The 22,494-nt window shown below is 37.0% G+C and overlaps 1 protein-coding gene and 1 non-coding gene across 9 annotated transcripts in view; both read right to left on the bottom strand.

Moving 5' to 3' along the window:
* ATP11B (ATPase phospholipid transporting 11B (putative)) overlaps window positions 1-22,494 on the bottom strand; it is a 129,500-nt gene that overhangs the window by 61,983 nt on the left and 45,023 nt on the right. For 5 of the 8 annotated variants that reach the window (XM_063104337.1, XM_063104363.1, XM_063104373.1 and 2 more), the window contains 6 exons: window positions 21,930-21,977; window positions 20,398-20,481; window positions 19,808-19,872; window positions 16,912-16,993; window positions 6,494-6,644; window positions 3,589-3,786 (listed from right to left, as the gene is read on the bottom strand). In XM_063104337.1, the coding sequence (XP_062960407.1) occupies window positions 3,589-3,786; window positions 6,494-6,644; window positions 16,912-16,993; window positions 19,808-19,872; window positions 20,398-20,481; window positions 21,930-21,977 (628 nt within the window). The remainder of the gene's footprint in view (window positions 1-3,588; window positions 3,787-6,493; window positions 6,645-16,911; window positions 16,994-19,807; window positions 19,873-20,397; window positions 20,482-21,929; window positions 21,978-22,494) is intronic. The other 3 variants (XM_063104383.1, XM_063104354.1, XM_063104400.1) reach the window with 3 other exon arrangements.
* LOC134365495 (U6 spliceosomal RNA) lies at window positions 11,641-11,747 on the bottom strand. The gene has a single exon (XR_010022113.1). It is a non-coding gene; the product is annotated as a U6 spliceosomal RNA (small nuclear RNA).

Below are 22,494 nucleotides of genomic sequence, written 5' to 3'. Positions count from 1 at the left end.
GTGTGAAATAAAGTAGATTTCATTAGCATAAAAACAGAATAGGAATAGAGATAATAAACATATATGAAATATTTGTAGTCTTATAAGTAAAAACAGATGCTTAGAGAATTAGAAATTAAAGAAAGTAATTACTTAAAGTTTCTTAAAGACAAAGCAGACATGGGTACGCATATATAGTGTGAGGTTCCAGAAAAATGATCATTCCATCATGAAGGAAAGAGGAGGAGGAGAAAACTGGGATAGAAAAGATCAAAAGACTGGAAAAAAATTTGTTCAGGGTAGCAGTAGAAATGGGCTATGTTTTTAGGTCTTGAATATGTAATATACAATTTAAGAAATGTGACACGAAACATGGCAGGTTGAGCACATGCAAATTAATCACTGCTCCTCTTGAAACTTTACCACAGTGAGAGTACAGAAATAAAAAAATAACAAAAATAAAACAAAACAAAAATAATGGTAAAAGAGATAATACAGATGAGGAAATCTGATAAAAGTTTGGAAGAAGGAAAGAAGGATGAGTGGTAACCGATTCAGCAGAGCTTAGAATCTGAAACCTAAGCAATAAGAAACTCTCAGAAAGTAGACATACCAGGTACCCTTGAATATGGGAATACAAGATGAGGCTGAAATAGGAGGTATCAGGAGCAGTTTCAATCCCAAAACCCCTTTGTAACTTGCAAACTTGAGAATGCCCCTCATCCATCACAGTAACAACTACAAGGTTTATTCCCCAAGGAGGCTGAAACAGAATCTGGACACAGCAGACAGCTAACAACGGAGGTGAGGAAGTACACTAAAAATGTAGATTTTCACTAGTCAGCTCCAACAATCATAAGCAGTAGAAAAATATTACTCATAGTGTTTCTCCTTGAGGAAACTGAGGAAAGACCTATCGATACTGATGTTTAGGAGATACTCCCCAAACAGCTGGGCTACCAGCCTATTACCTTAAGGTGGGGCCCACTGAATCAAGAGCTTCTAATAAGCATTTTAGTGCCTCATTTTAAATTTGAAAGAGTACCCAAAGATTAGCATACATTGGAGGATTCTTCCTTACATAAAAGGTATTGTCTAAAACAAACTACAATTAGTTCGGCTGTAATGCTGCCTTAAAACATGAATTTATTCCAATGCAATTAATATATAAGGAAACAATCTGAACATAATGCAAACTTTGCATTTTCTTATGCACAATTTTATCTGCAAGAAACACTAGGTGAATGCAGAAAACTGCACACAACCTGCGTAAGAATACATGAACTGCACAAACCTCAAGCAGCTACCTGCTACCTCAGTTCATCACATGTTGTGAATCACACTTATCCACATCTGGTTTTACAACTTTCCTTCTGATTTCAGATAACCTTTCTTCCAACACTTCACAATAATACACGATAACACTCTTCTGATACCTACACATCCCAGAAGCAAACTTCAGGTCTTTTCAAGACAATTGCCATATTTATTGTAGTATTTATGTATTCTTTAACAATTTGGCAAGTGCTGTTTTAATGAGTTTCCATCTTTTTTTAAAATGTGCTATGACAAAGATTTTGCATTGTACCCCTAATTCCATTCTCCCATAAGCCCTGTAGTTTTTACTGAGTAATTTTGCATAGTGCAGTGATTTTCAGGAATGCACATGTCGCATTATAGCAAAACCGACTATTCTGGAAAAGGAACTAGGAGCAAAACATGAAAATGCAGGGAGCAGAAGACTTTAAATAAACTGCCATTAGTATCCTCAGAGAAGTAAAAGAATAGATTACTCAAGAAAAAGGAATAAGAGGCAATTAATAAAAGGCTATTCACAGAATACTAAAATATTAGAAATTTAAAATTTTATAGCAGAAATAAAAGAAATCAAAAGACAGCTGGAAAAGATAAAGTTGAGGAATTCTCCCAGAAAGTAGAATATAAAAACAAACAAATAAATGAAATTGAAATTTGAAGTAAGAGAATTAGAGGCTCAATGAGTGGTCTGACATCTAAGTAATAAATTAAAAAAAAAAAACATAGAAAGCCATGTTATCAAAGAAATAATACAAGAATATTTCCTAGAATTGAAGGATATGTGTTTCCAGATTGAAAGGGCTCACAGAGTTCATTGCCCAATAAAATAATAATAAAAATAAAAAAAAGACTCAGACCAAGGTGCATCATGAAATCACAGAACTACTGCATAAAGTGAAGATCCTAAAAGTTTCCAGAGATAAACAACAGATCACACAAAAAGAATTGGAAATTAAAATGGCATTGGATTTCTCAACAACAACATTAGAAGCTAGAAAACAATGGAGACATGATTTCCAATCTGGAATGCAATACCCAGCAAAATTATCAATCAAATGTGAAAAGAGAATAGAGATATTTTCTGACATGCAAAGTCTCAAAGTATTTTCCTCTCATACATCCTTTTTCAGGAAGTTATTAGAAGATGCACTGCACCAAAACAAGAGAAAAAGATACAGGTGGGAAGATATGGAAAGCAGGAAACAGGAAATCTAAAACAAGAGAGAGGCAAAGAAATTTCCAGAGTGATGGTAAAGGGAAGTCCAGAGTGATGGCTGAGAAGCAAACCCAGAAAAAGTAAGTCCAATTGGAGCAGAAAGATAAAAAGCTCTAAAATAAAAGAGAGAAAGGGAGAGACAAAGGGGGAGAGAGGGAAAGAGATAGAAAGGAAATCCTAGATTCCCTCATGTGTTTGAATATATATAGAGATGTAGCATATATTTGTCAGACTTGTTTGTGGTACGTAGGTATTAAGCAAATGAAAAAAACAGAACAAGTAACTCTAGGGAAAACCAAAATAAGAAAGGAAACGTTATTATAGCATTACAGGATACACACAAAGAACTAGGAATTAGTAAACAATATGAAAATAGTCATAATAATATCAATAAATAAATATTTATTAAATCCCAAATTGTGATATAAAAATATGAGGGGGCTATGGGAAAGCAAAGTGGGTATGTGTCTGGTTATGCTGTGGGAGGAGTAGTGTAAGAGTTATGTCTTTAGTGAAATAAGCCAGACAAGGAAAGAGAAATGCTGCATGTTCTCACTCATAACTGGGTGCTAAGGTAGAAAGACGAAAAGAGAGAAAGGGGGAGAGACAGAGACGAGAGAGAGAAAGAAAGAAAAAGAAAAAGGAAGAAAGGACGACAACAATATGTTGAACTTTCAGAAGGAGAGAACAAACCTAAGGATACTAGAGATGCGGGGGAGGGAGGGAGGAGGTTTGGGGAGTGATAGGTCAGGTAAAGGGCATAAAGAAAAATCACAATTTATACTAATGAATATGCTAATAATAAAAAATAAAAATTAAAAAAATTTTGTCTTTATATTGCATAGTAGATAATATCTAAAATTAAAAATCAAGAAAGAATACCATACAGAAATATAGTGGCAAATAATGGAAGAAACAATTAAAAATTTTAAAATTGTTAACAAGAATTAGGAGTAGAGCAAAGTAGGGATGTTTTTTGGTATAAGTTTCATAATATTTCCTGTTATATTAGTCTTTGTACAGGTATCACTTTGATAAAAATAACAAATTAGAAAAAATATTAATATAATTTTCACCTGACCAAGCTCTTCATTCAAATCAGAAGTGTTGACTTGAGCTTTCTGATCTGATTCTTCATGGTAGAGATCAAGATCCCAGCCAATAAAAAATGATCCAAGAAATTTCTGCATTTCGACTGTCACATATAATGAAATTGGAATGATGAAATTGTAGAGTACCAAAAAAGCAAGGAAGTCTGAAATAAATCTTAGAATCTAGGGGGAAAAAGAGATGATTGTTTGATAAAAGAAAACACATAAGAATTTCTTCAGTATCTCTGAAGAAAACTATCAGAAAGTTTCTTGTCTAAACAGACCATTAGCTGTATTCCAAGACAGAAAAGTCCCATGAATTGTAATTCATTTATCGATTGTTTTTTTAACAATGTATTTCCTCTGGTTATTTTATTGCTCACTAGAATCTTGATCAAAGTAAAGGAAGAAAACATTACATTCAAATAACTTCATTTGTTACTTTTCAGAAGCTAACAAAAAGCCTGGTGTAACTGAAACTACTTTTGGCAAAATTATAATTATAACCTCTGGAGTGTACTTATCCATTCTACTTCTACCCTTCAAAATCACAGATAATTAAAAATTGAATGTAACTTAAAAAATTATAAAATAGTTGCTATGCTAAAACTGCTAGAAATTAAAACTCTTAAGTATAGATTATATAGGAATAGCCTATTTCAATAATATAGGAGCCTCACATTTCAGTATGCATTCTGTGAAGGTAAAGTACCTAATTATGAATGATGCTGAAAATATGACCCTGTGATTATTTGCTTTGTGAGTTCTTGAGATCCAATTTGTCTTCCAATATGTATATTTTAATCCAAAGTGAAATTTGGAGAACTGTAGGTTAAATTCTTTTGATAGTCCATATTTAATCAGTTTAAAACTTTATGACATAATTTGTATATTATATCATACCATTAAGACAGCAAATAAGACTACTTGAATTATTCAGACAGAACTGAAAATAAATCAATTTGGTTTCCAGTCAAGATGGTGGGGTAGATGGTATCCAGTGTCACTCCCACAAATCAACAATTTACAATTGTTAAAAAGCAACGACAGCCAAGCTAGGGTCACTAGAGCTGAGAGGAAGAGGAGGAGAGACCTATGGAGTTCATGAAGGCAGGAGAAGCCATGATGAGAGAAAGAAAGGATTGCTTCCACCATTTTGAGCCCTGGCTGCTTTAAGCTGGCCCTGGTGAGCACAAAGACCAAGAGCTGGCAAAAGCTGCTGCTGTGCCCTTCAAATGAAGTTGCTTAGAGGTGGCAGGGGAGAAGAGGGCCTTAGTGGCCCCCAGGCCAGCAAAACCACTAACAGCATTCCTGTGGACCCACATAGGAGCAAGGAGCCATAGACATCTGAAGAAAGGAGCCACTCAGAGGCTGGTCAGTCACTGCAACAGATCAGTGGACAGCCTGTCCCATGACAAGTGTTTGGAGTGCAGAGGGTGGGGGAGACAGGCCTACTAGGGGAATATTGGGGCACAGCATGGACAGCTGATCTGCTCTCTGGTCAGCACAGGCCAACTCATTGTAGACTGGTCAGGAATATACAACTGCAGGGGGTGCAGTTTGCAGAGAAGACTCAGGCCCAGAACAGAGTTTCCATACAACCCAGACGTACCAGACCTCACAAGACCTGGAAGTGCTTACAAGGTCAACAATTAAAACCTGAGCTGCACAAAAAGCTTTCCCCAGAATATCAGCAGCAAAGCAGCAATTTAGCTTAACCACAAGGCCCAAGTGCTGGTTCCCATACGAAGTTCCCCCATTTTAGAAATAACCAAAGGACAATAAATTAGTTCCAGTGCAAAGTTTAAGTGGTGGGAACAGCGAATAATCCAACAAAGACTGAAAGAAAAAACAAAATACCCACAGATCAGAGACAAAGTTTGATATTAACCCTCAAAGGTCTACCACCACCAAAGAACACTTATGAAGGACTGGAACACTGGTAGAAGGACTGGAAGCCCCATGGGTTCCCAAGCCAGGGAGTGGGGAGGGATGTGGGCCTCCACCATGCTCCTGATGACCACATCCAGCCTGGTGATGACCACCAGGCCACTGCCAGAAGCACATTGAACTCCTGAGCCAGGGTGGTGGGGGGCCAAGGGCCTCAGGCACAGGCCCCCAACATCCGCAACCAGCCCAGCTATGACCACTGAGCAACTGCAGGAAGTGCCCCAGGCTCCCAAGCCACAGTGGTGGGGTCTGAGGACCTCAGCCACAACAACCCAACATCCACAACCAGTCCAGTGATGACCACCAAGCCAGAAACACCCTGGGCTCCCAAGCTGGGGCACTGGGGTGCTGAGGGCTTCAGCCACACCCACCTAACATCTGCACCCAGCCCAGCAAAGAGCAAGCTGCTGCTGGAAGCCCCCTGGTTCCCCCTACTGGAATGAAGGGGGTGCCATAGGCCTCGATCATGCCCTCTCTCCTTCCTCCTCCCCCAATTTTATTTCCCTCCCCCTTTTCTTCTCTTCCTCCCTCCAAACTGCTCCACAACATCTTAGAATATAAAAAAGTAGTAATAAATAAATTGAAAAAAAAATCAACTTAACCTTTAATTCATTTATAATATGACATAGTAAATGGAATAGAAAACAAAATTTATAGTATTTATGTGGAATGCAAATATAGACAGATTTAAATTTTTGTAATCATTTTAACTATTCAAGTCATGCCATATGGAATACAACTGCTTATGCCATAAACTGCAAAAAGCTTACCAGTACAAATATACTGGTTACTCTTCATTTCAATGAATTTTGTCATCCTTCAGTCCTAATGGTTTTAGGATATGACAATGGTCCCTCTTATTAAAAGTCACTATCAAAGCATTAACTGTGCCAAAAAATAAAATTTCCTTTACAGCAGAGTCAAGAACACTATAAAATACCTTACTACTATTTCTTTGATGTTCTGTTTTTTGGTTATACCAAGGTTCATCCCATTTTTCTTCAGCTTGCCATGTATATTTCAAAATAGTACTGATGATGGCTTCCAAAATAAGAATTATTAGATAAATTATCAAAAATGTATTCATTGACCTGAAGAAAAAGAGAATATAAAACATACCAATTATGTTTTATTAGACTCATTTGCTTGTAAATTAATACTTGTAGTAAAGAAATTAATATAGAAAGTATTACTGTAGCTATTTTTTAAAGAACAGTCTTTGTTTTCAAAAAATGACATTTCAGTAGAATCTATTTCCTAGCAATAAAAGAACTAAAACACACAGATTACAGCCTATTACTACATCTACGTTACTATTCAAAATGCTTATAGTAAATGACAGTTTTGACCAGTTATTTTTGCCATAAGTAATGATTCTAAGTTTTTTCACATTTTCAGGATCTAATTATAAGAATAATAACTAAAAAGGACTAACATTTGTATAGTATTAAAATTTTACAAAGCTTTTGTCACATTCACTGTTTAATCTTTATAAAAACTAAGTGAAGGGATTATTACATTCTTTTTACTGATGAAGGGCAAAGCCCAAAAGTCATTCTGTAAATTTTCCAAAACCACAGAAGTTAGGAATTAATTTCAAAATCCTTCTTCTCTTCAGTAGACAAGCTTAATGTCACACATCTTTGGTTTCAAGGTTAAAAATACAAATTTTGATACAATTAAAGAAATGTTTTCTCATTTAAAAATTCAAATATATACAAAATAAACAGAATGGTATAATGAACCCCATGTTTCCAACGAGTATTGAGGGAAAACACAGGTCACAGCCTTTGTAAAAATATATACGTATATATATATATATATATATATATATATATATATATTTTTTTTTTTTAAATTTTATTTTGTTGATATACATTGTGGCTGATTATTGCTCCCCATCACCAAAACCTCCCTCCCTTCTCCCTCCTTCCCCTCCCCCCCAACAATGTCCTTTCTGTTTGCTTGTCTTATCAACTTCGAGTGATTGTGGTTGTTATATCTTCTTCCCCACCCCCTGGTTTTTTTTGTGTGTGTGTGTGTGCGTGTGTGAATTTATATATTAATTTTTAGCTCCCACCAATAAGTGAGAACATGTGGTATTTCTCTTTCTGTGCCTGACTCGTTTCACTTAATATAATTCTCTCAAGGTCCATCCATGTTGTTGCAAATGGCAGTATTTCATTCGTTTTTATAGCTGAGTAGTATTCCATTGTGTAGATGTACCACATTTTCCATATCCACTCATCTGATGATGGGCATTTGGGCTGGTTCCAACTCTTGGCTATTGTAAAGAGTGCTGCGATGAACATTGAGGAACAGGTATACCTTCGAATTGATGATTTCCATTCCTCTGGGTATATTCCCAGGAGTGGGATAGCTGGGTCGTATGGTAGATCTATCTGCAATTGTTTGAGGAACCTCCATACCATTTTCCATAGAGGCTGCACCATTTTGCAGTCCCACCAACAATGTTTGAGAGTTCCTTTTTCTCCGCAACCTCGCCAGCATTTATTGTTCAGAGTCTTTTGGATTTTAGCCATCCTAACTGGGGTTAGATGGTATCTCAATGTGGTTTTGATTTGCATTTCCCAGATGCTGAGTGATGTTGAGCATTTTTTCATATGTCTGTTGGCCATTTGTATATCTTCCTTAGAGAAATGCCTACTTATTTGAGCACTTAAGGTTGTCTGATATCTCTCTCAGATTTTCTTCAATGTCTTTGATTTTTTTTTCCTTTTTTTTTGTCTGCTTGTGTTATTTCAAACAGCCCATCTTCAAGTTCAGAGGTTCTCTCTTCAACTTCGACAAGCCTGCTGGTTAAACTCTCTGTTGTGTTTTTTATTTCGCTGAATAACTTCTTCAGTTCAGCAAGTTCTGCTACATTTTTTTTCAGGACATTGACTTCCTTGTACATTTCCTCTTTCAGGTCCTGTATACTTTCCCTCGTTTCATCATGATGTCTAGCTGAGTTTTCTTGTATCTCATTCAGTTTCCTTAGAATTATCACTCGAAATTCCTTGTCAGTCATTTCAAGGGCTTCTTGTTCTATAGGATCTAGAGTTTGAGATTTATTAACTTTTGGTGGTGTACTTTCTTGATATTTTGTATTTCTGGTATCTTTTTTTTGATGTTTATTCATTGTGGGGGTTTCACAGTCCACCGGTTTGAGACTATTAACTAACATGTTGCTGTGGTTGCCAATTTGGTATGGCTACCTCTGTGACTGCTCAGTTGGCCTCTAGTGCCTTGTGTGTGTGGTTGCCTCGGGTCTTGGACCTCTCCGGGGAGCCACCTCTCTGGTCAGCTTGGACTCTGCTGGGCTGCTGGATCATGGGGCGGTACCGCAGGGTGTGTGGTCTCTGCTGAGCTTCCACTTCCCGTGCAGGACTTCTCCCTGTTCCGTGCACTCTGGCCCAGGCTGTTGGATCATGCAGTGGCGACCCCACAGGGTGTGTGGTTTCTGTCGAGTCTCCACCTTCCTAGCTGGACGTCTCCCCGCTCTGTGCGCACTGGGCTGGGCTGGGACGTGTCTTCTGCAACCCTTGTCTATCGGCCGGGCCTTCGAGACCCTGCTCGGCACCGCTTCGCCCAGGAAGTCTACCAGGTTTCTGCTAGGTGCAGACGACCGGTCACTCTAGGTGCCCTTGTAGCACTGTGTAGATCTTTCTAGGGACTTATCACCTTCCTCCTGGTATCGCGGTTATTTGTGTACTTGTCTTATATCCCACACCAGAGCGTGAGCTCCTCGGGGGAGAAGCCCGCAGCGCACGGTTCACCTTTGAATCCCCCCGGCGCGGACCAAGTCCGGTGCCTGCCTGCAGTCAGCTCTCCGGCAGGTTCAAACGAACTCAGGAACTCTCCGATCACACTATTCCTAACCAGAAATCGGTTAGGCATTTTTCCAAACTGGTGGCCGCAGAGATGGTATCTGCCTCCCGGTAACAGGAAGTTTACTGGGGGCCGAAGCCCAGGGTGCACTGGAGTGACAGTCAGCCCAGCCCGTACTTCCTTGCCCTCCCGACGCTGACCAGGGACGCCCCACGCCACCAGCCCTGCCAGAGAACCATGGAGGGAGTCGGAGGGGAGGCCGGCCCGCAGGCCCCGGGAAGCCCCACGCCGGGGCAAGCAAGTTGGAAGGCTCAGTGAGGAGCTGAGCCGGGCGAGGAGGATAGGCTTGGCTGAGTTGGGCCAGAGCCGCCACCACCTGAGAAAATGGAGGCAGCCCCGGGGCTGGTGAGTGGCCCAGTGGGGCAGGCGGAAGCCGGGCGGGTGTCCGCCCCCCAAGCAGGGCTGGGCCGGGGGTCACTCACGGGGCTGTGCCGGGTCGGGCAGCTCTCTCTCTGCCTCTGTGTCGTCGCCATCCCTGTTCTTGGCCGCCACCGCCTTGGGCTGCTCACTCGGTCCTGCGGCGCGGCTCGGGCGCTCCCAGGAATCTTCTTTTATGCTGGCCTGAAACTTCAAATCCTGAATAGGGCAGCTGGCCGCCTTCAGCGCAGCCTCGGCCTCCGGGATTTTGGCAGCATCAACAGCAGCCCCGGCGCCGTGTTCCCTGTTTAGAGACTTGCTTTTGCAGCTAAGAAACAGTTCTTTTCCTGCTCCATACTTCAAAGCTGTTGCCTGTAAATGAGGCAGCCTCTCCTGCCAAGGACAAAGTGGCGGTCAGCCCCCACGACCGGCCACCAGCAGCGGTCCTCCCTTAAGAGACGGCAAGAGCTCCGCTACATTCTTTTTTAAGGTATTGATCTCTTTGTAAATTTCCTCCTTCATATTCTGGATTTTTTTCCTTACTACATTACGTTGTCTAACTGAGTCTTCTCATATCTTGCTGAGTTTCCTTAAGATTGTTGCTGGAAATTCTTTTTCAGTCATTTCAAGGGTTTTCTGCTCTATAGGGTATGATATTTGAGAATTACTGTATACTTTTGGTGGTGTCATATTTTCCTGGATTTTCACATTTCTAGTATCTCTACATTGGCGTCTGGTCATCTGGTAGAGCAGTTGCTTCTTCTATTACTCTGGAGTGGACTTTGAGGAGAGAGATGTCCTCTCCTTTTTTCAGTCTCACCTGGTGACTCTCTTTGTATCAATGCAGTTGAGTGTCTGGTGGGCAGCCTGCATGGTGGCTGTGGCGGTGGCTGTGGTGGGCCACCCATGTGGAAGTGATGTTTTTGGCATGTTCCTTGCCTGCTTCTGGGTAGGGGTGCTGCCCTCGGCTCCTGCCTAGGACCCTGGGCATACTCCTTGCCAGCTTCCGGGCGGTCTGTAAAAACCCTTAAAGAGAAAAATCCCTGAATTTGAATTTTTCTCCCTAGGCCTTTATCTAACTAAGCAATAAGTTGATATTCCACTATCCTCCAACATAAATTCTATCCTGTAGTGAGAGTAGGAGGGGAGTAAGGGACACAAGAACGTAACTGGTTTTTGTTTGGTTATTATGTGCTAGGCACAGTGTTCAGCTCTTCACCTACAGTATTGTTTGCATTTTTACAGATAAGAGCACTTGGCACATGGGAATGAAACAACTGGTCCCGGGCCACATAGCTAATAAATAGGGGATCTAAAGTTTAAATCTGTGTCTGTTTGACTCCAAATTCCAACCTCTTTTCACTCAGCTAGGCATGTCTCCTTGTTATTCTCCAGTAATGCCTCTTTCTCTCTTTGTTCTTGCCTTCCCTCATCAGAAACACACTCCCTTTTGCCTATATTATTTAACCTATTTTTCAACATTTACCTCAAAAGCCATCTCCTTCCTGAAGTCTGTCCTAATAACTTTATATTAAATTTTGTCTTATTTAAATTTAAAACTAGTACCACAGCTCTTAACTATTTTCTATATTTTTATTGTGTATTAGTTTTAACTTCCAACTTGAATGGAAACTCCAAAAGGAGAAGGAATTGCATCTCAGAAAATAGATCCAAAATAACATTCAATAAATATTTTTAGACAGAGTTATCTCAAGCCAAATTTAGCCAATAATTTCAAGGTCTCTTACAGTTAATAATTCTCACTGATGTCCCCTCCCAGTTTCAACTTAATATTACAAGTCTCCTATTTTATTTTATTTTGTTTCTCACAATGTATTTTAAAATATGGAACACCTCATAAATTTGCATGTTATTCTTGCACTGGGACCATGCTAATATTCTCTGTTTATTCCACTTTCACTTATATGTGTTGCTGAAGTGAGCACACAATCTTTGATTTTAAATTTAAAAACATAAATTGATACAAAGAACTTTTTATCACAAAAAATTCAAACACATGCAATTAAACAGAATACTATGATGAAACCCCATGTGCCCAACATAGCTTTAATATCAGTCAACATCTACCATTCTTATTTCATCTATACTTCCCCCAATTCTAATTATCCACTTAATTCTTTTTTTTTTTTGTGGTTTTCTTATCTTGTCATTTCATTAAATACTTAAAAAAAACCTCTTTATTTAAAAATAATTACAGACTCACAAGAAGTTGCAAAAATAGTACAAAAAGTCCCATGTAACCCCTACCCCAGATTCTCCCAATGGTGACATCTTAGCTAGCTGTAGTACAATATCAAAACCAGGAAAGTGACGTTGACACACTACTGTGAACTCAACTACTGATTAGCTTTTAACATTTAAAAAATCTGCATTCATTTGCATGTGTGTGTACAGTTCTATGCAACTTTATCCCATATTTAGATTAGCATAACCACCACTATCAAAATAGTTCCATCACCACAAAAGAACTCCCTTATGCCATTACTACCTCTTTATATTCATATTTATTCCATACCACATCCCTGCCCCCTGGCAAACACTAATTTGTTCCCCATCTCAATAGCTTTTTCATTTTGAGAATGTTATACAATTGGAAACATACAGCATGTAATCTTTGAGCTTGACATTTTTTAGGAAGGAAAATGACTTTGGGGTCCATTCAGGCTGTTGCATGTACTAATAATTCATTCCTTTTTATTGCTGAGTAGTGTTCCATTGTATAGATGTATCAGAGGTTATTCACCTATTCATCCATTGAAGGACACTGGGCTGTTTACAGTTTTTTGCTGGTACAAATAAAGCTGCTACGAACATTCCTGCGTAAGTTTTTGTGTCTACATAAAACTCATTTCTCTAGGGTATAACCAAGAGTGAAATTGCTGCATCATATAGTAAATGCATATTTAGTTTTCTAAGAAACGGACAAACTGTCTTCCAGAGTGGGTGTTCTAATTTTCATTACCACCAATAATGTATGAGAGATCCAGTTTCTGCACCTCCTAGCCAGCATTTGGTATTATCACTATTTTTTCTTTTAGCTGTTCTAATAGGTGTAGTGATACCTCATTATGGTTTTAATTTGCTTTTCTTTAACAGGTAATGTTAAACATCTTATTATTTGGTTATTTGCCATCTGTAACTCCTCTGGGATAAAATTTGTATTCATGTGCTTTGCTTATTTTCTAATTGGATTGTTGTATTACTGTTGAGTTTGAGAGCTCTTTATATTTCTAAATACAAGACCTCTGGGGGTTTTGTGGTTTGCAAATACTTACGTCCAATCTGCACCTTGTCTTTTCATCCTTTTAAAAGGGTCTTTCACAGCACCAAAATTTTTAATTTTGATGAAGTCCAATTTATTAATATTTTTCATTCAGAGATTGTGCTACTGGTGTCATGTCTATCAACTCTGCCTAACTCTAGGTCCTGAAGACATTCTATGTTTTCTTCTAAGTTTTGCAGTTTTATATTTTACATTTAAATTTATGATTCAATTGAACTAATTTTTCATGTGGTGTGAAGTTTATGTTGAAGTTTTGCGTTTTTTTTTTTTTTTTTTTTTGCTATGGATGTCCAATTGTTCTCTAGCACCATTTGTTGAAGATTATCCTTCCTCCATTGTACTGCTTTCGCTCCGCAGCCAAAAATCAATTGGGTATATTTGTGTTAGTCTTTGGGATTCTCTATTTTATTACACGGATCTATGTGTCTGTTCCTCCACCAGCACCAAAATGTCTTGATTACTGTAGCTATAGAGTAAGCTTTAATATTAAATGGCTGTGCCTCCCACTTTATTTTTCATTCTCAAAATTGTTAGCTATGCTAGGTCCTTTGTCTTTCTATCTAAGTTTCAGAATAAGCTTGTCTATTTCTACAAAAAAAATCTTGTTGGGATTTTAATAGGAACTGCATTAAACCTATTAATTGATTTAGAGAGAGGTGATGTCTTTAGTACATTGAGTCTTTCAACCCATGAACATGGTATATTGTTCCATTTAGTTAGATCTTTGATTTCTTCCTTCAGCATTTTCTAATTTTCAGCAGATCTGTATGTATTTTATTAGATGTATACTCAGGTTATTTTATTTTGGGGGAGCAACTATAAATGGTACTGTGTTTTAAATTTTGGTTTCTGACATTGCTGTTTCTGTTCTAATAAAGTATTTAGTGCTGTAAATTTCCTTCTCAACACTACTTTAGCTGCATCCCACAAATTTTGATATGCTGTATTTTCATTAACTTCTAGGTATTTTTAAAGAAATTTCCTCTTTCTTTTTAATTAAATTTTAAAATTTATTATTAGCATATTAATTCTTACAAATCATATTGCTTTATGCCCTTTACCTGACCTATCACTTCCCCAACCCCCTCCTTCCCTCCTGAGATTTCTTCTTTGACCTATGACTTATTTAGAAGAGTTCTACTTGCTCTATCTATACTCTCACCAATAATTTGGAACCTGTAGTCTTTTTAATTTTGACCATTCTAGTAAGTGTATATTAGTATCTCCTTCTAGTTGTAATTTGCATCTCTCTCATAGCTAATGATGTTATACACTTTTTCATGTGCTTATGGGTCATTTGTATATTTTCCTTGTGAAGTGTCTGCTCTAGTCTTTTGCCTATTTTTTTCCCATTGGGTTGTTTCTCTTTTTATTATTGATTTCTAGGGTTTTTAAAAACATATTGTTATGGATTCTGGATAAGTCCTTTTTCAGATATGTGTTTTTAAATATTGTCAACCACTTTTGTGGCTTGTATGTTCATTTCCTTAAATGAAGCCTGATGAGCAGAGGTTTTTAATTTTAAGAAAGTTAAATTATTTCTTTTATGGTTTTTTGTTGTGTCCTAAGAAGTATTTACCTGCCCCAGGTTGTAAAGATATTGTCCTAAGTCATCTTCTAAAAGTTTTATAATTTTGGCTTTTATGTCTAGGTCTATTAATCATCTTGAAAAACTTTTTGGAGTGTGATGTGAGGTAGCAGTTGAGGTTCATTTTTCCCCCCCTTATGTATATCCAATTGCTGCTGCATCATTTGTTGAATCATTTTCTTATTGAATTGACTTAATGCTTTGATTGAAAGTCAACTCACCATATATAACCTGCATGGTGGTAGTGGCTACCACTATGGTGGTGAGCTGCTTTTGTGACAGCCATGGCTGTGGTGGTGGCTAGAGGGCCACCCGCGTGGAAGTGGTGTTTTTGACATGCTCTCTTATGTGCTTATGGGTGGGGGGGTGCTGCCCTTGGCTCCTGTCTAGGACCCCGGGTGTGCTCTCTTGCCTGCTTCTGGGTGGAGGGCTTATTTGGTTTTCTTAACAAAGATTTTTGAAGTGTAGACACTTTAAATTTTAATGAAGTTTAAATTGTCAGTTTCTTTGGTTCCTTTTCTGTATGTTTCTTTCTTTCTTTTTTTTGGCTGCTGGTTGGTATGTGGATCCAAACATTTGACTTGGTGTTATAACACCATGCTCTAACACTGAGCTAACTGGACAGCCCTGTGTGTTTCTTATCTAAGAAATCTTTACTTAACCTAAGGTCACAAAAGTTTTCTCCAATGTTTTATGGATTTAATTCTTATGTTTAGGTCTTACATTTTGAGTTAGTTTCTCTTTTTTTCAATTTTTTTGAGTTAGTTTTTGTATATGGTGGGAGGTGAGGATGAAGGTTCAGTTTTTGGCAGATGGATATCCAATTGTTCCAGCACTATGTGTTGAAAAGACTATCCTTTTGTGTGGAGATATTTTTAAAATTAAATTAAATCTCTTTGATAGATATAAGGCTATTCAGATTTTCTATTTCATCCTGTGTCAATTTTGGTAAGCTGGTTGTGTTTTCAAAGAATCTGTCCATTTCACTAAGTTGTAAAATTTAGTGACATAAAGTTCATAATATTTTCTTATCATCTTTTGATAAGTGTGGTAGTTGCAGAGATTTTCCCCTCTTTCATCCCTGATATTGGTAATGTTTAATTTTTTTTCCCTCTTCTACCACTTCTGTTTTCTTCCCTTTAGTATCGGTAGGGATTTATCAATTTTATTATTCTTTTTTATAGTTTCCATTTCTCTGTTGACTCTTCTCATATGTTCATTCATATTTTCCTTTAGGTCCCTGAACATATTTAGAACATCCAATTTAGAGTTCTTAGCTGCTAACTGCAAGATCTAGATCATTTTGGAGACAGTTTCTACTAAGCACTTTTTAAGTATGAGTTACATTTTCTTCATGTGTTTGTTTATTTTTTATTGCATACTGGACTTTATAAATAATAGGTTGCAGAGAGTTGTATTCTTGTATGTTCCTCAGAAGAGTACTGATTTTTATTCCAGTCTGCAGTTAACTTGGCTGGGCTCAAACACCAAACTCTGTCACCACTGCAATGGGAAGCAGCAAAATTCTCTGTTCAGTTCTTTCAAGCTTTCTGCCGCTGTTTTTTTTTTTCTTTTTGGCCAAGCTCACTGGGGTCTCCCTAGCACATGCACAGTTCTAGCAGCAAGCCAAAGACTTTGGCAGAATTTATGTGCACGTTTTGAAGTTCATTTTGTTCTGTGACTCTCTCCATTACATATTTTCCCCTAACTTTCTAGCTGCTCTTTAAACCTTGTCCTTTGATACCTCAATCCAGTAAAGCTCAGACTTTTTGATGTTCCAAGCAGCAAACAAATTGAGGAGTACCCTCAGGCAAAAAGCTGCACTCTTAAATCTTTCCCCTTGCTGCTGCCATCTTTCAGGATTAGACTCCTTGCCAGTTCTGTCTGCTTCTGTCACTCTCCAGTACTTACAAATAGTTGTTTATTTTAAAAAGTATTTTTTCTGTTATCTGCAGGAAGGTTAGTTTAATTAAGTGATTCCACCATTTACCTATCAGTATTTTATTCTTAAAGTCATACTTTAGTGACTATTATATGTTAAACACTATGCAAAATGCTAACTGTACACAAAAACATAAAAAAACTAACCCTGTCCCCAAGGATATCATCTTTCTTACTTGACTTAACATATATATTTTTGTACACATAATATTTTATGCATATATGAATAAATATAAATAATTATGTGTAAATAAATAAAAATAGACAGTTTTCTTACTTTTCTACTGCAGATCGTTTCTGTGACTTGCTCTTGTAATTTAACGCCATCTTAGTTTCCATTCCGGTGTATATAGCAACACCTGTAAAACAAAAAAAAACTGTCTTTTAAAGTAATCCTCTAGCATGTTTCACAAGAAATAAATGTTCTCACTAGCATGAAAGCTTCTAAGAAAGTGTACTGTTAGACAGTGCTATAATTTGGCTTTCCTTCCAGCCTTTTCAGAGTTTTTAAAGGCTTCTCAAGACCAATATTGGGGATCTCTAGTCGCTCAACCTGCTGAATGGGGGAGGGCACAGGGATTCTGTTTCTGAGTTATAACAGATATCTAAATGAAAGATATATTATTTGAGTTGGAATTGATGGAGGAAAAACAGTTGGAAAGATAAAGATGGCAGGGAAGGCCATTATAGAGAGAACAAACAGTGTTAACAAAGACAGAAATGGAAAAACGCTTTCTGTTAGGTTGGAACAATGGACTGGGGCCAGAGTGTGAAAGGCCGTGAATACCAGAACCTGGAGTGTAGACATCATTCCATAAGCACTGGAGAGAGTATATGGAAGTCTGTCAGAAAAAAATCAAGTAAACATAAAGAAAGTGATATTTAAAAAGTTTGTGCCTTTGTGAATTACTTGGATATGAGTATGACAGTAATAATGGGAATAAAACTGGGGAATGAATGAAATTAGGTAAGACCAACCTTATAAAAAAAACTTTGCAGTTAGACCTTGGTTTGAATGCTAGCTCTGCCACCTTTTAGTTCTACATCTTTGGGTAAGTACTCTTTCTGAGTCTCAATTTTCCCATCTTTAAACAGGAAAAAATACCTCATATAGTTGTAGTGATGTCTGTATGAAAAATTAGCAAGATGCCTAGAAACAGATAGATGATCAATATATGTTCATTTCTATCTCTAAATAGTGAGATTTGAAAAGTAATGTAGGGGGCCGAGCCTGTGGCGCACTTGGTAGAGTGCTGCGCTGGCAGCGCGGCGACGCTCCCGCCGCGGGTTCGGATCCTATATAGGACTGACCGGTGTACTCACTGGCTGAGTGCCGGTCACGAAAAAACGACAAAAAAAAAAAAAAAAAAAAAAAGAAAAGAAAAGTAATGTAGGACCATCATGCCCTCTTCTTAAAGATTTGTCCTGGAATTTTTATCATTAGAATTATTCCTTAAAGGCAGGGGTTATAACTCAATGACAAAGGGCACTGAAATTATAGAAATGTGGGAAAACTGCTAGAATAGTACTATAGGGAGAGGTGGTGCTGAGACAAACAGGGGACAGACTATTTAAAGGTATTCAAATACACATTTTCTTTTCCAAAATTTGGACCCCTTCTTTAAGGTACACAGGAATGAAGGTATTACTGCTAGAAAAATGTGTTAAAATTCAGAGTTACATGAGAGGGTCTAATAGCTCTGGAGATTTACTCTGGTTTTTGTCATGAACACATTATTATGCATTTTGTTTAACTGTGATAAAATGCACATAACATACAAGTTACCATTTCTAATGTGTACAATTCAGTGGCACTCAGCACATCCACAATTTTGTGCACCCATCCTTACTATCTAACTGGAGAACATTTTCATCACACCCCCCAAAACCCTGTACTCATTAAGCATACATTCCCCATTCCCCCATTCCCATTTATTCCCCAGCACCTGGGAACTACTAATCTACTGTCTCTCTATGAATTTGCCTATTCTAGGTATTTCAAATAGGTGGAATCATACAATATGTAGCTTTTTGTGTCTGGCTTCTTTCATTCAACATAAGGTTCATCTATATTACAGCATGTATTAGTACTTCATCCCATTTTATGGCTGAATAATATTCCGTTATATGGATATACCACATTTTGTTTATCCATTCACTAGTTGGTGAACATCTGGGCTGTTTCTAACCTTTGGCTATTATGAATAGTGCTGCTATGAACATTCTTGTACAAGCTTTTGTTTGGACACCCATTTTCATTTCTTTTGAGTATACATCTAGAGTGGGATTGCTGAGTCGTGATTATTTAACTTACTGAAGAACTGCTCAACTATTTTTCACAGCGACTTCAACATTTTACATTCCCATCAGCAGTGTATGAGGGTTCAGTTCCTCCACAACCTCCCTAACACCTGTTATTTTCCTTTTTAAAAAATTTTTGGATATATGGGTTTCTTTATCAGAGAGCCTAACACTGAGAGATAAGGTGCATTACAGCTCACAGGGAAGAAGAGAATGAGGAAGAGGACCTTAAAAGCTGTAGACAGCCAGTGGGTACTACAGTGGGCCAGGATACTAAGGGCCATTCCTGATGCAAGGAGCTACTTGACAACTAAAGATTATCATCGTTACAATTTGCCTAGATGTTTTTCAGAATGTACTAAATTAATTTAGATATACAAGGCAAGAGCACCATTTGTTTATTCTTTTGATCTAGTCAGTATATGTTCCAATAGTACCTAGTATACAGTCAGAGGTCAATAGAACTTGTTGAATGAATAAGTGAGTCAGCAGTTATTAATCCACTCTAGGAATAACTGCATGGAATTATAAAAGTGGTTTACTGTACCATGATGCCAGATTATATTGGTTCTTATCCTCCATTAGTAGAACTGCTAGAATTATCTTCTTAGCACTCAGTCTCACAAGAATCCACAAAGACAATATAAGAGCAAGGTTCTAGCCTATTACTCAAAAGCAAGGATTAACAACAAAAAAATACAACACAAAACTACACTAATATGATCTTTGTGAGAAAATTATTATCATAGACGACATTTATTAAGTAATAAATAATCCAACCAAAAGACCACAAATGCTGTGTGCTTTTAAAAATAGTTCATATAAAGCATCAACACAAATCAGCAATTAAAAAATTTTAAATGTGTACAAACCAAAAATTTCTTTTGTGTTTTTTAATCTGGCTCCACGAAGCAAGAGGCTTTCTGGCCCCAGAGGTCTAAGGAAAAAAGAAAATAACCAAAAAGCATTGAATATATTAAAAATTCAATTCAATTCTACAATGACATCTTCAGCAGGAGGTACTTAAGCTATGGCCACAACACTGCTTTCATATAAAATGAAAATCCCAGCTACTACAAAGCTGCCTAGGCCAATCATGATGTTAGTTACTGTAACAATACCCGCTTTAGCATTTCAGTCACTTTAAGATTAGCAGCTCAGAAGTAAGATTATGCATGTAAATAAACTCACAAAACCACTAGTTTCAAAAATTTTAAACATAAATCAAAGATTAAGCAGTGATTTAAAAATGTTTAGCAGAGATGAAATTTTAAAATTTTTGAGTAAAATTAATAAACAGCTTTGGAAGGGAAAACAGAATTAAAATGAAATATAAACATGAATTATAGTACAATTTGCATATAAATGCATGAGTTCTGAACAATTAAAATTACACTGGATTATATGTAAAAAGTATGTTAGTGCTTTTTCTAGGCAAGATTGCACAGTACAACTTGAGTACTTGCATTGCACACTTCTTGGAGTACGGGTCTTCTTGCAGTTTGAATTTCTCTCCATAAAGGAGATAGAAAACGACAAGGAATAACTAGAAAGGAAATTGTATCTTCTTAGTAATAGCAAAATGATAAGAGTCTGTAATGGACAAGTTAAAAAGCCTTTATTTGGTTGGTATTCCTTATGCTTTTATGAAACATACATATATATATACACAGTTATCCAAACAAAACAGAATCTGAACCATTCATGAAGATCTCTGCAAACCCAAATACTGTAAAAAACGCAATAAACCAAGGAGGACCAGGTGTTTGGGATACAGTTAACAAGCATGGTTTTATCAGAGAGTCATATAAATCAATGTGGCTACTAACTATTCGGGAGCTATCAAACAATTCTTTCTCACTTGATGTTGGTTCTAAGGATGAATAGAAATACTTTGAGCTCACAACGGCATATAAAATTGGGATATAACGACAGCTTCAGATTAAAAGATAATCAGTTCACTCTGGTTGCTTCAGTAAAGAACATGGCTCATTTTTTAAAACCACTCTAGGGGCTGAAGTAACATAATTGCTCTTTTCCTTTACTAGCCACAATGTATTAATGCAATTTAGACCATTTATCCACACATTTTCCACTCTCTCACTATAGAAATCAAAATAAAAGCTAGTCACAGTTATTCAGCAAGAATCCTACACAAAGATCTTGTTACAGAGTTTATTGAACACACTCCTATGTTAATGTTTATTAAAAATGTGAATCAGTGCTGATGTATGATTTTTTGATGGCTTGTCTTGAGAATTTCATTAAAAAATGCTTAACTATTTCTGTTAGTGACTAATTTCATGCAGCCAGTACAAATTGAACCTGTTGCTAGAAAAGAGATGGAATGTCAAATTTGATTAGAAATTCAAGTGCTGATTCTAAGACTGATTCTAAATTAGGCCTTACAGTCACCAGTAACAATGTAATCTTATCAGCAAATCTGTGAACTGACCCAAAGCCTTTCATTTAGGTGTCAGAAATTAACCTGAATATTGAGGTAAAACAAACTAAAATAACCAACCACGAAAAAAACCAATCACAGAAGAGTACATAAGCAGTTCTGGATTAGCCACTAAGTACTCTAGGTTGCACCGAATGGTTCTGAAATGAAGAAGACCATAGCATTTACACTTGTTAAACACCACATAAAATATTTTTCATATTCTAGACTTTAAGTGTTATGGGTTTAAATGTGGTAGGATCTGAATAAAAGCAGATACGTTTCCTTTTAGTGCTACTACCTGCTATTATTAGAAAAAGAAACAGAAATACACAAATAAGCTTAGAAAATTATTTTGATATCACTTAATGGAGTTTGTTTCATCCTCACTTACTGCTGCTACAAATTCCTAGCAGATGAAATGCTAAATGTTTTCAAATTAACCCTTTCCTATGATATGCTGCTTATTTACCTAATCTCCCTTTAACTTTAGTCCTTTCCCCAAACAGTTCCCACTTAAAAATAATTAGATAATTTGAATTTATTCTTACCTTACGATTTCTTCCATCTGTTGAGTTATTATCATTCGTCCCATGAATCTACCAAAGAATTCACCATATTACTAAAATACATGATATGAGTATTACTTATGACATCAACAGGTGGAACATTTTAGATAGTTTTAGCACTATTCTTACACATGAAACAAAATCAACCTTTTGTATATACGAATAGTCCAATATTCATGCTAAAAATTATAAAAATAAATAGTCTTTAAGTTATAAAAATTTCAATATTCTTGCCATCTCTACTTCAGTTATGAATAAAAACTTTTCAAAATGGCAATGCAAATGCTATCTATTACTACTATTATTAGTTTAGTCATCAAGAGAATTTATTTTTGCTACACAGATACATATTTATCCAACAATGAATGTTCACATATTTCATTTCAGTTTACTAAATAGAACCTCCTGTAACCTATAAATCATCAGAACCAGGTCATTCATTCACTTGTTCATTCATTCATTCAACAAATATTCATTGAGCAAATACTAAGCATGAGGTAAGCGATGAGGATAGAGTAGTAAGCAAAAACCTATCAGTGAACTTCAG

The sequence above is a fragment of the Cynocephalus volans genome, chromosome 1 (assembly GCF_027409185.1).
Source record: "Cynocephalus volans isolate mCynVol1 chromosome 1, mCynVol1.pri, whole genome shotgun sequence".
In the NCBI taxonomy this organism is placed as follows: Eukaryota; Metazoa; Chordata; class Mammalia; order Dermoptera; family Cynocephalidae; genus Cynocephalus; species Cynocephalus volans.
Note: the sequence above shows the minus strand (reverse complement) of the source record. Positions and strands in the feature narration are given on the sequence as shown.